Source organism: Sphaerodactylus townsendi, linkage group LG01, assembly GCF_021028975.2.
Source record: "Sphaerodactylus townsendi isolate TG3544 linkage group LG01, MPM_Stown_v2.3, whole genome shotgun sequence".
NCBI classification, from domain to species: Eukaryota; Metazoa; Chordata; class Lepidosauria; order Squamata; family Sphaerodactylidae; genus Sphaerodactylus; species Sphaerodactylus townsendi.
In genome coordinates, this window is record NC_059425.1 from 24,331,082 (window position 1) to 24,346,519 (window position 15,438).

Consider the following 15,438-nt stretch of genomic DNA (forward strand, 5'->3'; position numbering starts at 1 on the left):
ACCTCCACACATGCCAGCTAGGTGACCTTGGGCTGGTCACAGCTTCTCAAGCAGAGCTCTCTCAGCCCACCTACCTCACAGGGTGTTTGTTGTGAGGGGGGAAGGAGATTGTAAGCCCCTTTGAGTCTCCTACAGGAGAGAAAGGGGGGATATAAATCCAAACTCTTCTTCTTCTTCAATGGGCCTCAGGGCTCTTTCCTATTCAGGTGTGATTATCTATAACACTGAGCCAATTGGCATGAAGCCCTAAAGAGAAAGCCAACATTCACCCATCTGAAAGAAAAACCACACCAGGAGAGTGGTCCAAATATTAGCTTTATTAGGGTAACTAGGTGCTATTTAGGAGTTGGCATTGGGACCCTTCTTTCTTACTTAAGAGTTGGCACAATGTTAGCCAGCGAGGCTGGTTGTACTGCATGCGCCTCTTAGCACGGCCAGTCTTCTTTTTCTTCTTTTCTTGCTTGGCAACCTTAGGGAAGAAAAATCAAGCAGGCGTCAAGCCACAGGGCAGAAATGTTACCAATCTGTACCTTTCACCATTTCTGTTTTAACCGAACTCTTCACCCAGAACCATTTTACCAGTTCAAATAACCATCATTTCACCCCACCCACCCACCCACCCGTGCTTTCTTTCATGCCAGTATATCTTCCCATGAGAGGAAAAGTGACATCCGCTGGATTTCTGCCTGCCCTACAGCAATTGGAACAAAGAAGTCAGAAACAGGTACACCATCTATAGGACTTAACTGGCAAGAGGGCTCAGCTCTGCCAACTGTGTAGTGTTCTTTATGTACAGAGTCACAGCACCACCAGTGAAATCTAGAGCCAGGATGAATAATGACTATTCTATGTTAAGCTCCCAGTTGTGAAAACCAGCTTCCACCCATATGAAAGGAAGGAGGCCAGGCCTGATGCTCCTCAACAATGTGCTGCAAAAGGACAAGCCAGGTCCTGGAGTTTGCCCGACTCAATAGGGAAGAAACAAAATCACTGCCTGACTGCTAAGAAGGCAACTATCAGTCCATTTGCTGAAGGAAGGAGGAAAATGAACAGAAGCAGACAGCTTCTTCCCACCAGCAGCTCAGCAGCAATTCCTCAAAAGCCACCACACTTGGCAGCTGGCCATCTGCAACAATCTGTCAAAAGCAGACCCCGAAGAGTGGAGAAATATGCCTCTGTCCCATCCACAATGTTCACTTCAGCTGTATCTGATTGCTCACCTTAGGGGTCTGGCCTCTCACTTTGCCAGCACGCGCCAGGGAGCCATGAACTTTGCCTGGAAAGAGAAGACAAAGACAAGGCAATGAGACCAATATTTGTGCATTCAAGAATGCAACTCCCCTCTGCCCATCCCCCAAAAAACTGAGAGGAAATATTTTTTATAAATTATTTGACAGCTGAAGCCTTTTGGTCCTTGGTGAAGTGTAACTTAGGCCTAAATGTTGAACACTGAACCTGTTTACAGGAAACAGGCTGACAGCAAAACCAGAGGAAATTAACATAGTGAAGGTTTTCAGTTATCCCAAAAGTGTATTCCAAGTTCACCATACTGTTTTACAGAAACATAGTCTGGGGCAATCCACAACTCTGATCTTCTAACAAACCTTCATCCAGTTCGTTCACCTGAACCAAAGGGGAGCTGAAATTTCTTCATCTGCTACACCCAATCTGGATAGACTTACTGCAACACCTCCCAGGACTTCAAACTTACCACCCAGCATGCGTGCAGCAACCTCCACAGTTGCGAGGTCACTGATTCCACACTGGCCAATGATGGCATCATCTTCCAAGGGAATCCCACCCAAGAGAACCACCTGATCCTCAGGTACAATGCCCTCCAAGGCCTCGATGTGAGCCTAAAACAAGAAGAAGTTCTGTATGAAAGGTCAAGAAAGTGCACCAGCCTGCTCATGAACACAGCAGCAAAATGCAAGTAGCAGCATAAAGGCCAAAGTGAAGCATAAAAAGATGTTTAGTAAAGCTTTAAGCAAGTCTTGCCTTGTTGCCCTCTAACAAATTCCTCAACAGCATTGAGCATCTGCAGCAAAGAAATGCTGAGAGGTGTGTTTGTCCACTGATTTTCTCTTGAGTTCACAACTGGATTACAGATACATGAACAAGGACAAAAACCTATCTACAACTCCCAATGGGAAAACAAAAGAGGAACTGGAGAGGAAGGAAAACTGCAGCAGAAAACTAATAACCTGGGAAAGGGAAAACCATTCCCACAGCCCACTTCTGTTCCAAACTGCCTGTTCCCAAGCATGTTTTTCCTCAGAAGAAAGGCTTGGTTTCAGTTATAACATTTGTACCCCAAGTTTCCTCTCTTCCTTTTAACCCTTATGAGGAATACACTAGGCAAGAATAGACTAGACAAGCAAGCAACTAGCCCAAGATCACTTTGCAATCTTTATGGCTGAAAAGGGATTCACAACCTACGGACCATGGCAACTCAATAACTGGGTGACAAAGAAAACACACCCAGTATTTCAAAGCCTTCTACAAATCACGCATTTTATGGCGATATATCCTATCTCAACTCTCTAAATCTGGAGCCCAAAGCAAGCAGCACACAAAATTAAACTGGCAAAATCTTGAAGCTTCCCTAGAAAAGGCGTAACAGAGCTAGGAATGCACAAAGGGCTGACGGTGTTCATTTCCTCAGTTCTAAAGTGGGCACCATACTGTTTACGGAGAAACTGTGTTTGGGCTCACTACAGAAAGCCTCTATTAAGGATAGTAATGACCCAGGCTTTTGAGATATCAAATTGCCTCAAGCATCTCTTGGTAATTTTGCGATCCACCACCATTGCATCTACAGTAGTTTATTTCTAATTTGCTGTAATTTGCCATGATGGTTTTATTAAAAGGCAGGATATAAATCTTCAAGCACAGAGAATATGGTGGGGGGAGTAAGCTGGGAGCATGCGAAGGGGGTAGGTGACCAATTCCTTACTGCTAGGGTGAGCAACTGTTTCCTGCCCGGACACCTCAAGGGTGTGCAGATTCTGAGCACGAACAAAGAGCTGCATGGTTCCAGCTGTGCTGCAAAAAGAACAGTGAGATTGGAATGTGATAAGCAGGTTTTGCTCCTGATGCCTGGGAAGATGGACCGACACCCAGCACTGAAACCAAGAAGCAGAACCAGTGGCAGCACTTGGCTTCACTAGCTGCCAATAATATCATTTGAAGAGCCAGGGTACCTTATATCCTTATCCCCTGAAGAGGCCAGAAATACACTGCTCTTGACAAAGACAAACATTACTTTTCTCCAAAAAACAGATTACCATCAACAGGAACAGGGCCAGCCTCTTTGGAGGAGAATCAAGCCTGGCTGAATCTGTCTTCTACATGTTACAAGTAGTGTAATAGAAGGAGAGAAGATCCTGATTTTTATTATCGTAATGATAGAGAAGTCCACTTCAGATCCTTCTCCCTAAAGGGCCATGAGGACTCCCTATCCCTTATATTGCTATGTTTCTTACCTTTCCCATTAGCCACTTCACGAAAAGTCTTAACTCAGGAGACCATTTCCACTGGTCCACTCCCATCCCTCCTTTCCCCAAAAACGTGTCGTCCCAATTATTTAACTCTTACTAGATTCCCCTTCAAAAGCCCTGCAAGCTTCATCCCCACAGAAGAATGCGGAATTCTTCTTTTAATCCTGAAAGTTACACTTAACTTTCCGCCCTTCACCCGGCCCCCGACCCTCTTATCAAACCCTTCAGCCTCACCGGCCGCACTCCTTCCCAAGATGGAGGCCGGAGCGAAAAGGAACCTGCTTCTGGTTGTTCGGCGCACGCAGATGAGAGCCAGACAGACGAAGGGAGGGCGGGGTTTTGGATGCGCAGGCGCACTGAGGAAACGTCTATGGTTACGCAAAACCTTCCTCTCCATTCTCTCGTAAACGCAGAGAGTCGGCTTGGTGTCGTCATCAATCCGCGTATCCAGCTTGGCTATAGAGGTAGAAAAGAGATAAAGGAATAGTCACTTCTGGGATTAAAGACTCAGAAATGGCCATTCCCCTCGTGTGTGACGAAGGGAGCTTTGACCCTCCAAAATTTATACCTTGAAAGTCTTGTTGGACTTGCTGGACTCGAATCGATTTATTCTACTGTATTTGTCTGTAGGTGTAGAAAAGAGCAAGAGTTTAATTAGCGTGTAAAGACTTAACACCAAAGGGTTTCTGGACAGGGGAATTGTACCAGGGCTGAAGAGGTATATGAGGCAGAAAGAAGTGAAGCTGCTGACTCACAAGAAACAATTCCTGGGAAAAAGGGCCGAGTTGAGTCTTTTATGCATCGCGCCACTGGACTCTTGCTCTTTTCTACACCTGGGCCATTTGATTTGTTATTTATTTATTTATTAGGCATTTTTATACGCCCTATCCCGAGAGCTCGAGGTGATTGTGCAACAATCAAACATAATAAAATGGCAAAATCTTTAAAGCTCGATAAAAAAACAGTAAAGCTAAAATCTTATAAATACAATACAATGGAAATACAATAAAAATGCAATAATAAATATAATACAATAAAATACATAAATAATAAATATAATACAATAAAAATGCAATAATAAATGTCAAAGTAAAAACCAGCTTGTCAAATTTGAAATCGACCCTATGGCTCCCCAAGCGAAAAGAGGGGAGGAATAGGAGTCAGATGTCAGAGACTGGCCAAAAGCCAAGGCGAAGGGCCATGAAAGGGGGGGAGGCACCATCAGTGGCGCGGTTCCTCAAAGGCCGGTGGAACGGCCTTAGTCTCAAATGCCCTACGGGCTGAACCTCGCCGAGACCGCGGGGTGGACAATTCGGAAGGAGGCGTTCCACCAGGCGGGACAGAGCCGTGAAGACGTCGAGGCCCTGGCCGAGGTGGAATGCTCCAAGTACTCCCGCATCACCGACCCAGGCGGGACCCACAGAAGTAGTTTGGCCTTCAACTGAGTGAAGGGGCGGTACAGGGACATGTATGGGGTGATCTTTTGAATACAGTAGAATAAATCGATTCGATTTAACATGGCTACGGCTACCCTTAGGAGCTTGCCTCTGATTGGCATTTCCAATCTTTTAAAAAATTGTTTTTTAAAGTGTGTTTTGCAGAGGCGTATCTAGGGAAAACGTAGCCTGGTGCAAAATCTGAGTGTCCTCCCCCCATGCACGCTTAATTAGTTAACCTTAATTAAAATAGGAAGAAAACTCATTGAACATATGATTCTGCTTTATGCATGTGCCACATTGATCTCTTCCAACGGTTGTACAGAAGGGAGGGGAAAACACAAAGTAGGGAACTATGCCTGCTCCCTTCCTTGACCTGACTTCAATTATTCCAATTGGACTGGAAACACTTGTGCAGGACGAGCGTCCCTTTGCTGCTATGAGTGGCCCAAATCAACTGCAACTTGATGGCACTTCACTCACACCCAATGGGTTATATTTCTTTGCTTTATTGCATTTTTGTTGTTGTAAGCCACATCAGACACCACTTACAGCAAAGTGACTTATACATTGTTTGCACCCCAGAAGATCACTGCTGGATTGTAGGGTTGCCAATCTCCAGGTGGCACCTGGCTACCTCCCAGAATTGCAACAAACTTTCAGATGACTGCAATCAGTTCTCCTGGAGAAAACAGCTCCTCAAACTCTGCCCTCCCCATACTCTATACCAAAATCTCCAGGAATTTCCCTGCTCAAGAGTTTTACAGCTTAATCAAGGGGTTCATCCTAGCAGTCGAAGTATCCAGCACTGGCCAGTCCTGATGCCAGACAGGAACGTCATGTAAACAAAGCCTGCTGTCTGCTCTGAAGCCAAAGGTCCAATTAAGCTACTGTGGCTAAATGACCAGTGATAGACCTATTCTCCGTCATTATCCCACTGAAATAAAAAATAAGAGTCTTCCATGCTGATGTGCTTGAGTGCTCTATAAAGTTAATACGCCAAATGATTTCATACTTCAACCAGATGCCTTGCTTGATAATTTTCCTGGGCCCTCTTTGGCCTGCTGAAAAATGCTAAGGAACTGAAAGTACCAAACCACTCAGTCCCCCCACAAGAGTACTCACAGACAAGAGAACTGGTTGCTTGTTTACTCCTGCTACTACTACTATTGTACCTGCATTCTGGAGGGTCTCAATTTTTTGAGGCCTTGTAGCAAACTCTGCCACTTTCTGCACAAACTGTGTCCTGGCTCTCTGCTACTGCTCAAAGACTGCCAAGAGGGAAGGAAAGAAATAGCATAAGTGGCTGGCAAAAAGGAGCTCCCCACTCTCCTCTGCCCAGTTTATAAGCACCAAGCCAGAGGAGTCTCTGGATAGATCAGGGCCGGGACCCTTGAATCCGAGTTCTTTCTGACGACCAGCTCCTGACACGTTGTCACCTGGCTCCCCCACAAAGGAAGCTGCCCTTGGCCTACCTTGCAAACCTGCCTTTGGCTCATGGTTGCTTGCTCCCCATTCCCCACCCGGGCACGAGGCTGTGGGAGGCTCCCTGGCGGTGCCCTGCTTGCCTGGCAGCCTGTGTGTGTCTTGGGCTCCTAAACAACCCAACAGAATCCAGCACCACAGAAGACTCCGCCACCTTGCCCCCGGTTTGTGACATCAGAGGGGCAGCCTCCATCGGTTGGCCTGTGAGGCTAAGAGGAGGTCGGGACTTAGGAGGGCTTGGCCTGTGGGCCAGAAGCAGAGGCATATCTGGAAAGAAACGTGTGGCGGCAGAGGCTATTCAGTCAGTGTATGGACAAGGGGGGGGGAGGAGGGGGTAGTCTGAGGGGCTGGTGGCACCTCAGTCTTTGGTTTCTTTGTCCCTGCCCAACCAACCACCCTCTCAAAACCACTCCCTGACTTGGGAGTTGAATCCACTCTGCAATGCTGTGGAGGTGGAGGGGTTTTGACAGGGATATTATTACCTGCTTTATGAAATGGATTCTTAATGGTTCAGTAGAGGAGCAGAGCCAAGTGGAAGAGGACTTGTGGAGTGCGAGGCCCTGGCTGCCTCTTGAACCGTGGGGGTCTCTCCCAAGTCCCAAGGCCCCTCAGAGGGGAAAGGGCAGGCTGTCTGCTGATGCTTCAAGGCTACAAAGCAGGATCCTTATCCGAAGAGGATCTATCCTCACAAAGGTCTGCAGCAACAGGCTTCTTCTTTATTGAGATTCATCTTAAGAGATGAATCTCTGCCTTGCTACATGGGCACCATGTGGGCTCACGTGGTCCTAAGCAATGTAACCAAGTTAGTGTTAGAATAGAAAGTTGTTCTTTGTTTTATTCCATGTAAACCGTTTCCCTTATTAGTAAGTAAACTCTTTTTTTTAATAATCACAGCAACTGTCTCATGGTCTCTTATTCCGCACTCTGCTAATTATAAAGTTTAACAAACCCAACAAATATAAACAGGACACTGCTAGCACCATGGGATGCTGACCCAAGAAAATAAAATTTAACCTTAGAGAGAACAGCAAAAATAGAGAGGAAATGCTGGAGGTGTAACTTATTAATCTTTGGCATTCCTGTCCGGTGGTGAAAACATTTTGGAGACAAAACATGAGAAGAAATTTGTCTAACTTGCTCTCTTCTCTGCATCCACTAAACTGTTTGGGAGGGGGGGTTGCCAAGAGGCAGACAAAAAAAAATGTTTCCCTTCAATCTGGCAGCCCTTAAGCAAAAGTGAGATGGTTTCTTCTCTCTGCCCAGCCCCTGCAAGGGCTCCTTAGCCATTCATTCACAAAGCAATCTTGCTGCTGGGCTCTGAGGAGTTTTGCCACCATCGAAGATTTGGTCTGGTCCAGGGGTAGGGAACCTGCGGCTCTCCAGATGTTCAGGAACTACAATTCCCATCAGCCCCTACCAGCGGCATGACAGACAGAGGTGGTCCTAGTATCTCAGGCTGCAAGTCCCAGACCTCTGATCAAAAGCATGAAAGTCACCAGAGAAAACTCTAAGGTGTCTATCACGGGGGGACCCAGGCCCTTGAATTTTTAGTGTCCCCAGGAGCCAATCTGCCTTTGGCGACCTGGTTTTCTGTACAGATATCCTTTCCATGTCACGACTCTCCACACTGCAGCCTTGATATATTGCGTGACGGCATTCAATGGGAATTTTTGGGTTGTTTTGTGGAAGACCCAGATGACACGTAAAGCCAGCAGAAGACGCAGAAAAGGTTTACAAGCTCAGAAATACATAAAATATATGTATAATATTGTATAATAGCAACATATCTAAATATACACAATTTCTTAGGGGTCATTGTTAGGACATTAGGAATGTATATAGAAGGATGAGTTTTTAAACCACATACCTTCTATTTACTATTTGAGAAAGGGGCTCAGCTGAGCAAACCATGAGATGCTGGTCATTTGAATTCTGCAAACAGCAGCAGGCCTTTTTTTGCTTTGATGAGTAAAAATGGGCACGGGGGAAGGGAACTTCTTCCTGCATTAGAGCCATCTACAGCCCCATCCTAAGACCCTGATGCTTGTGGAGCTATGAACTGGTGTCCAAGGCCTGCCCAACTCAGGACAATTTTCTGAAACATGTTGCCAGGGTTCACACAGCCCAGCAGCAGCACCAGTATCCTTGGAAACACCAGGAATGTCCACCACCACAAGGTGACTTCCCTGTGACAGGAAGAGAGAAGCAGAGCATGCTGGGAAGGCCAGCCTCCTGCCCACCACCACCCACAGAAGGCCAAACTCTCCCTCCAGCGCTGGGGTTTGAGTGGGAGGAGCATCTTTTTGCCAGGCAAATGACTTACAGACTCTTAAGCAACACAATAGAAACGCAAGGGAGGCCTGGACTCAGGTTCTACTAGGAAGGCCCAAGTAAGGATTTTGGTTTATGCTCCCCCTCATCTGTCAGGAGTGCTTTGATTGTTCCTGCATTGCAGGGGGTTGGACTTGATGGCCCTTGTGATCTCTGCCAACTCTATGATTCTATGATCTACCATCTCCCTTATGTGGCATTGCCAATATCCAGGTAGGACCTGGAGGTAGCCTGGAATTACAATGCATACATTTCCATGTAGAAAGTAGCTCATTTGGGAGGTGGCCTTGAAACCTTTGTACCCTGCCCTCCCCTGGTTCCATCCCAAATTTCCAACCTGAAGTGTGTAATCTTGTCTATTCATTGCCACCTTACCTCCTGTTCATCCCAGCAGCCGTTGTGCCCCATTCCACGTACAAACCACACCCCTGACAAAATCCCACTCTGTGCCAGTGTCAGATTGACACGTGCCTTATAATAGCAGGAGACCACTGTGGATTTGGGTGGGCATATCTCCTGACACATCCAAAGCCCCTAGGACAGGCCCTAAAACTAAAGTAACATCTTTAAAGAGCCAGAAATACAAGCCCCAAGAAGCACTTCTGGTTTGATCCACTGTGCATCAGCATCACCTCTCTCTTTTGTTTTCCTTGTGTCTCTCTGCCCCACATCTGCCTTACATCTACTCTTTTTTCATAGCCATTTGAGAAAGGCATCTTTTCAGAGCTGAAGACGACTGAGTAGAAGAAGAAGGAGATGGAAGAACAGGACCCAGAAGGAGTGGGACGAGGCAAGAGAGCAAGGAAAGCCCCCCGGCCCATCCAAGCTGGGAGTGGTCTTGAATTCTGGGAGAGAGGTGTGCCGGATATCTGGAATCAAGAACCCCTGAACGTGGAAGTACTTTGCAGACGCTTCCGGCAGTTCTGCTACCATGATGCTGATGTTCCCCGAGAAGTTTGCAGTCAGCTTCATGGACTTTGCAAACACTGGCTGAAGCCAGAGAGGCACTCCAAGAAGCAGATCCTGGACCTGGTGATCCTGGAGCAGTTCCTGACCATCCTGCCCCAAGAAATGCAGTACTGGGTTAGAGGATGCAGTCCAGAGACCAGTTCCCAAGCGGTGGCCCTGGCAGAGGGTTTCCTCCTGAGTCAAGCTGAGGAGAAGAGGCAGGCAGAACAGGTGAGGGCTTTTCTTTCCACTTCTTCTAGGGAATTTCTCATCCCTCCAGATAATTACCCAGGGTTGAAGGAAAACCCTACTAGGTCTGCTAATAGATAGGTGCATAGTCTGGGAATGGGGCAGGATGCATTCCTCAGTGTCTTTCATTCTGTCTCTTACCTGTCTCCCTCACTGTTACTTCAGAGATGTGGTCCATCCATGAAGATCAAAACTACATTCTCTGAGAGGGAAAGAGCTCAGTTGGAGGAAGGGCAGCATGTCCACGACCAGGAACTTGCCCAAAATGCCCTCTCACGCGGTAAGGACTCATTGTTCCAGGACGGGATTGAAACACCCAGTGAATTTGATGGGTAGAGAGTTCTGGTCAGGAAAAAAGTGAAATGCTTCTTCACACAACTGGTGACACTTGCTGTTCAGCAGTTGTGATGCGCATAAAAGGGGATTAGACAAATTCATGGAAGCAGTTCCACACATGGGTTACAATATTTACATTGCTCCTTTTTAATTAGAGGGACTCAAGGTGGCTCAGCAGAAAAATCTCAGCCAAGCTCTTCAGTCTTGTGAATAAGCAGAGCCTCTCCCACAACGTACCAGAAAGTTTTACAAGTCTTTTTGAGTGTACATAGGGCAAAGATTTCACAGCCCTGGGAACGGAGTGCATGAAGAATGATTTACACAGCAAACAATAGGAAGTGGAAACTAATACTTTTTCTTCCATTTTTCCCTCCCTCACAGGCAGTGAAGAGAGAGTGTTGATCCCTTCTCTTTGTGGAGGTGTGAAAACAGCTGCGGCACCTCCAGCCAAGGTAGGAGAGATGAGCAGGGGACAGCCTGGTTCCCCATCTCTTTCTCAGGCAAGCTTTTCTCCTGCAGTTGGTGCTGAAGGGCAAGAGGCTGTAAATGCTACTCCTGATAATAATGTGAGCTCTCCATAATGCAGCCTCCCAGAGTACCCTCTTTCAGCATCCTATCTCTTCCTGATATGTCCTCTGACCAGCGAATCTGCTTTTTCTTACAGCCTCTGGTTTCCTTTGGGGAGGTGGCCGTGTATTTCAGAGAGGCAGAATGGGCATTACTGGATCCAGACCAAAGAGCTCTCTACAAGAGCGTCATGCTGGAGAACTTCAAGAGTGTGGCCTCTCTGGGTAAGGAGCTTTCATAGGCACACATTTCTGCCTTTGGGATGAGGCATGAATCAAAATCTTGAACAGCAATGCATTGTGTTGAGGCTTGTTCCATAACTTGCTCCCTTTTGGAGGCCTCGAGATGGCAGCGAAAGCAATACTTAGCATGGCCAAATAGAGTGACCCAAGCCACAAGGTTTGCCCAGGACAACTGAGGGCAGTGTTGTGGCCATCACCCAAGCCAGAGAGTGTGTCCTGACCGGAAGCCAATGGGGGACTCTAAGGCCCTCAGGAGGACTCTGAAAGGAGCCACATCCTAATTTCTCAGTGAACAACCATAAGAAAACATTTATCCTCTGGGAGTAGAGTGATGCCCTCTGACTGTGGTCTGAGAGGGGAGAAAAGGGTCTTAATTCCCGACTTCTTCACATGAGCTGGGTGATCTTGGGCCAATCCCAGTTCTCTTAGAACTCTCTCAGCCCCACCTACCTCAGAAGGTGCCTGTTGTGGGGAGGGAAAGGAATATGATTTGTAAGCTACCTTGAGGCTCATTAGGGTTCAGGAAAACAGGGTATAAAAATCTTCTCTTCTACTTGTCCTCTTTAATCATCAATAACAGAGAGTCAAAAGAGCTGTGTGGCAAGTCAAATGTGAATGGTGGAGGAAGGATTTCTTGCCACTTTGCCCTCTGGGATAAGGTGTAACCAGCAGATCAGTTGTGAGGAAAGCAATTCCGATAAAGAAAACATTCACCCATAAATGAGCAGTTCCTAATGGGTGGTGCCTAGTGCTGATTGGACTTGCCTAGTGCTGATTGGACCTTTTTCTTTCTTCCAGAAGCACAAGTAGAGGAGATAGTTGGAGTATTCCAGGGATTCTGTGTGGAAAAAGCCAAGGATCAAGATTCAAAAGGAAAGTTGGAGGATGGAGACAGGCCACAGAGTCAGGAGGAAAGCCATGCAGACCAGAGAAGGGAGAAGCCCATTCTGTCCCTCGGAGGAGGCTTTTGTGAAGTCCCAGTCCAAGAAGTAAGATCAACCACATCAAACAAGAATGAAGCCATCCATGCTAACCAGGGAATCCTCTCCAGGCAGAATGAAAATGTGGCCTTTAGAAAGACCTTCAGTAAGAACATCAGTCTTATTTCCGAGAGACAAATTCCCTCTGGAGAGAAACTGTACGATTGTATGAAGTGCGCAAAGACCTTCAGTCAGAAATCAGATCTTTCTTCACATATAAGAATTCACTCAGGTGAGGAAGGGTATAAATAGTTAGTTTGCAAACCAAGCCATTCTAATTCAGCAGATTTTAATGTCCTTTTAAATTGTATATTAATATACACTTTAATGTACTTCAGCAAAAAAGCCACTGAAGTGTTTTGTCTGTGGATAGAGCTTTAAGGAAAAATCAGATTTCCTGATGTGGGTGCTAACAGGATCCCTATTTTTATTACAGCAAGAGATGAGCAGTGGACAGAGAGCGATGAGCTATTGCCAGAGACAGTGAAGAATGGAGATTTGAAAGGAAACTTTAGTAATCAAAGCAAACTGGAAAAACAGGCAGGAAGTCCCATGGCTGAGAAGAGGGATGAATCCATTCCCAGCCAAGGATGGGATTGCCATGAAGAAATCCACACAGTAGAGGAAAGATATAAGTGCTTGGAGTGTAGAATGACCTTCTCAGATCACAGCCAGTATGAAATCCATTTGCAAATACACAGTGGAAAGAAGACCCATCAATGTTTGGAGTGTGGCATGACTTTCCTTTGCAGAGCAAAGTTCCTGAGGCATCAAAGAACACATCAAGAAGAGAAACCTTATAATTCCTCAGACTGGGGGAAGAGCTTTTCACAGAAATCAGATTTTTTTCAACACCAAAAGACTCATTCAGGAAAGAAGGCATTAATCTGCTTAGAGAGGAAAGTTACCTTTTCTGGTAGAAGAAAGGGTAATGTACTTATTCAAAAACACAGTATAATGAGAGCACAAAAATGCTTTCAGTGCGGAAAGTTCTTCAGCTACAGATCAAAGCTCCTTGTGCACCAAAGAACCCACACAGGAGAGAAACCTTTTGAATGCCCAGAGTGTCGGAAAAGATTCAGTCAGAGAAGCACTCTTCAACGGCATCAAAGAACTCACACAAATGAGAGACCTTTTGAATGCCCAGAGTGTGGAAAGAGATTCAACTACAATAGCAGTCTTCATCAGCATCAGAGAACTCACACAAAAGAGAGACCTTTTGAATGCGCACAGTGTGGAAAGGGATTCAATCGGAGTAGCACTCTTCAGCAGCATCAGAGAACTCACACAAATGAGAGACCTTTTGAATGCTCAGAGTGTGGAAAGAGATTTAATGACAATAGCAGTCTTCAAAGGCATCAAAGAATTCACACAAAAGAGAGACCTTTTGAATGCCCAGAGTGTGGAAAGAGATTCAGTCAGAGTAGCAGTCTTAAACAGCATCAGAGAACTCACACAAAAGAGAGACCTTTTGAATGCGCACAGTGTGGAAAGGGATTCAATCGGAGTAGCACTCTTCAACAGCATCAGAGAACTCACACAAATGAAAGACCTTTTGAATGCCCAGAGTGTGGAAAGAGATTCAACTACAATAGCGGTCTTCAACAGCATCAGAGAACTCACACAAAAGAGAGACATTTTGAATGCCCAGAGTGTGGAAAGAGATTCAGTCAGAGCAGCATTCTTCAACAGCATAAAACAACTCACACAAAGGAGAGACCTTTTGAATGATCTGAGTGTGAAAAGAAAACCAGAGTGGTGTTCTTCAACAACATCAAAGAGCACAGGGGAGGACCCTTATATATGCTTGGAATGTGGAAAGAGATTCAATCAGAGGGGTGCTGTTCAACAGCATTGAAAGATCCACACAGGGGAGAAACTTTTTGAGTGCTCAGAATATGGAAAGAGATTTAGTCAGTCTCACAATCTGGTCCAACACAGGCAAACCTTTTCAAGTGCTCGGTATAAGACCCTTGTCTCCTCCTCAGCTGAGACACCTCAGTTTGATCCCCCATCTTTTCGTCGTTGTTTTTTTAAGAGTACCCCATATAAATCCTGAAGTAGAATGGGCATATCTTTGGGACAGGTTTGAGAGAGCCCATCTGCCTGCCATGGGCAGAGAACATTCCATCACAGAAGCAGGAGGTCACCAGGGTTTTTATATACCTCTCTCTCAGTTCCGTGGCCTGGGAACAGCAATATATCTTCTTCAATAGTATTTCATCAAACCAAAACAAGATCATGTCCAGTTAATGGGCAATCATTTCTGAGCCATCAAAGCAGCCTTCACATCTGAGCAACTCAGACACATCCAATCAATTCAGGCACACTGGGTGCTGTGAAAATCTCCCCACATGGGAATGTCAGGGGTCACGTTCAACTCTTTCCACTGAATTTTGAGGGCAGTTACTTCAGATTGTTCAGTCAAATTCAACTTTGATTTTTTTGAACCAATCATGATCTTAGGAAAGACTGGTCCCATGTCAAACAATGGGATTATCCTCATAAAAGGGGAAACCCAGGTATGTGAAAAGGGTTTTCCAGCCCCCCCCCCCCCTTATTACCTGGATACCCCTGCAACTACTTTGGTGGAAAAAACTCCTTCCAAGCTATCTGTCTCTCTCCCTGGTTGGACTTCTGCTCCATGTTCTGTCAGCAATACTCAGCTTCTCACTCACCTAGGAACAACTAATATTGTACTCTCTCTTTATCCTTGCTTCCCCCGCCCCCTTCTTAGTTTTTGCATGTGCACTGGATAGGACTTAGGGAATTAGCTCTCAGGTACTTAATGTAGATTCTCTACTATTTTATTTCTATTCTCCTTTGTATCCAATAAAATTAAAAGTATTATTTCACCTTTTTTGTAATTTTATTTTTGGATAGCCCTACTGAGATCTACTCTTAGAAGAACTGATGTTTGAAATGTGGATTTTGATTAAAGTCATCCTCATATTTTTAAGACCTCAAGTTTGTTAAATACATATAGTAGAGAATATATCAAAATTTCCATTTTCCTGTATTTGATAATACACAGTGAAATTGAACCTGGATAACTTCAACCCCCCCCCCCCCTTAAAAAAGTCTCTAATCTGCTATTCATGATAGCCATCCCTCTGCAAGCATGAAACTTTCTGCTTGAGAACTTGGTTACTCTTGTGCTGTAACTGGTGCAAGTACAGGGTTTTCTGGAGTGGGAAGTTCGCCAGACTGGTTGGCCTGCTATAATGATGCTATTTCTTAGGTAGTGAGTTGTGATATTGAGTTTTTTTGTAGAGCTAGTGTTAGGAGTGGATCGTATTAGGCTTAGTCTAGGATTTGTTTTTGTTTTTTAGGTTAGTTATTGGGCTAGGTTTGCGACACTAGC

The 15,438-nt window shown here is 45.6% G+C and overlaps 1 protein-coding gene and 1 long non-coding RNA gene across 2 annotated transcripts; one reads left to right on the plus strand and one right to left on the minus strand.

Annotated features, from left to right (window-relative positions):
• Positions 1–297: 297 nt before the first annotated feature.
• On the minus strand, positions 298–3,897 carry FAU (FAU ubiquitin like and ribosomal protein S30 fusion). Its single transcript, XM_048514130.1, is given in 6 exon segments — positions 298–366; positions 368–469; positions 1,221–1,276; positions 1,712–1,856; positions 2,946–3,040; positions 3,735–3,897. Coding segments are annotated over 6 exon segments (588 nt in total). The 3' UTR covers positions 298–339.
• Positions 3,898–10,212: 6,315 nt separating this feature from the next.
• LOC125442631 lies at positions 10,213–12,041 on the plus strand. The gene is made up of 4 exons (XR_007246021.1): positions 10,213–10,229; positions 10,667–10,737; positions 10,950–11,076; positions 11,893–12,041. It is a non-coding gene; the product is annotated as an uncharacterized LOC125442631 (long non-coding RNA).
• The last annotated feature ends 3,397 nt before the right edge of the window (positions 12,042–15,438 follow it).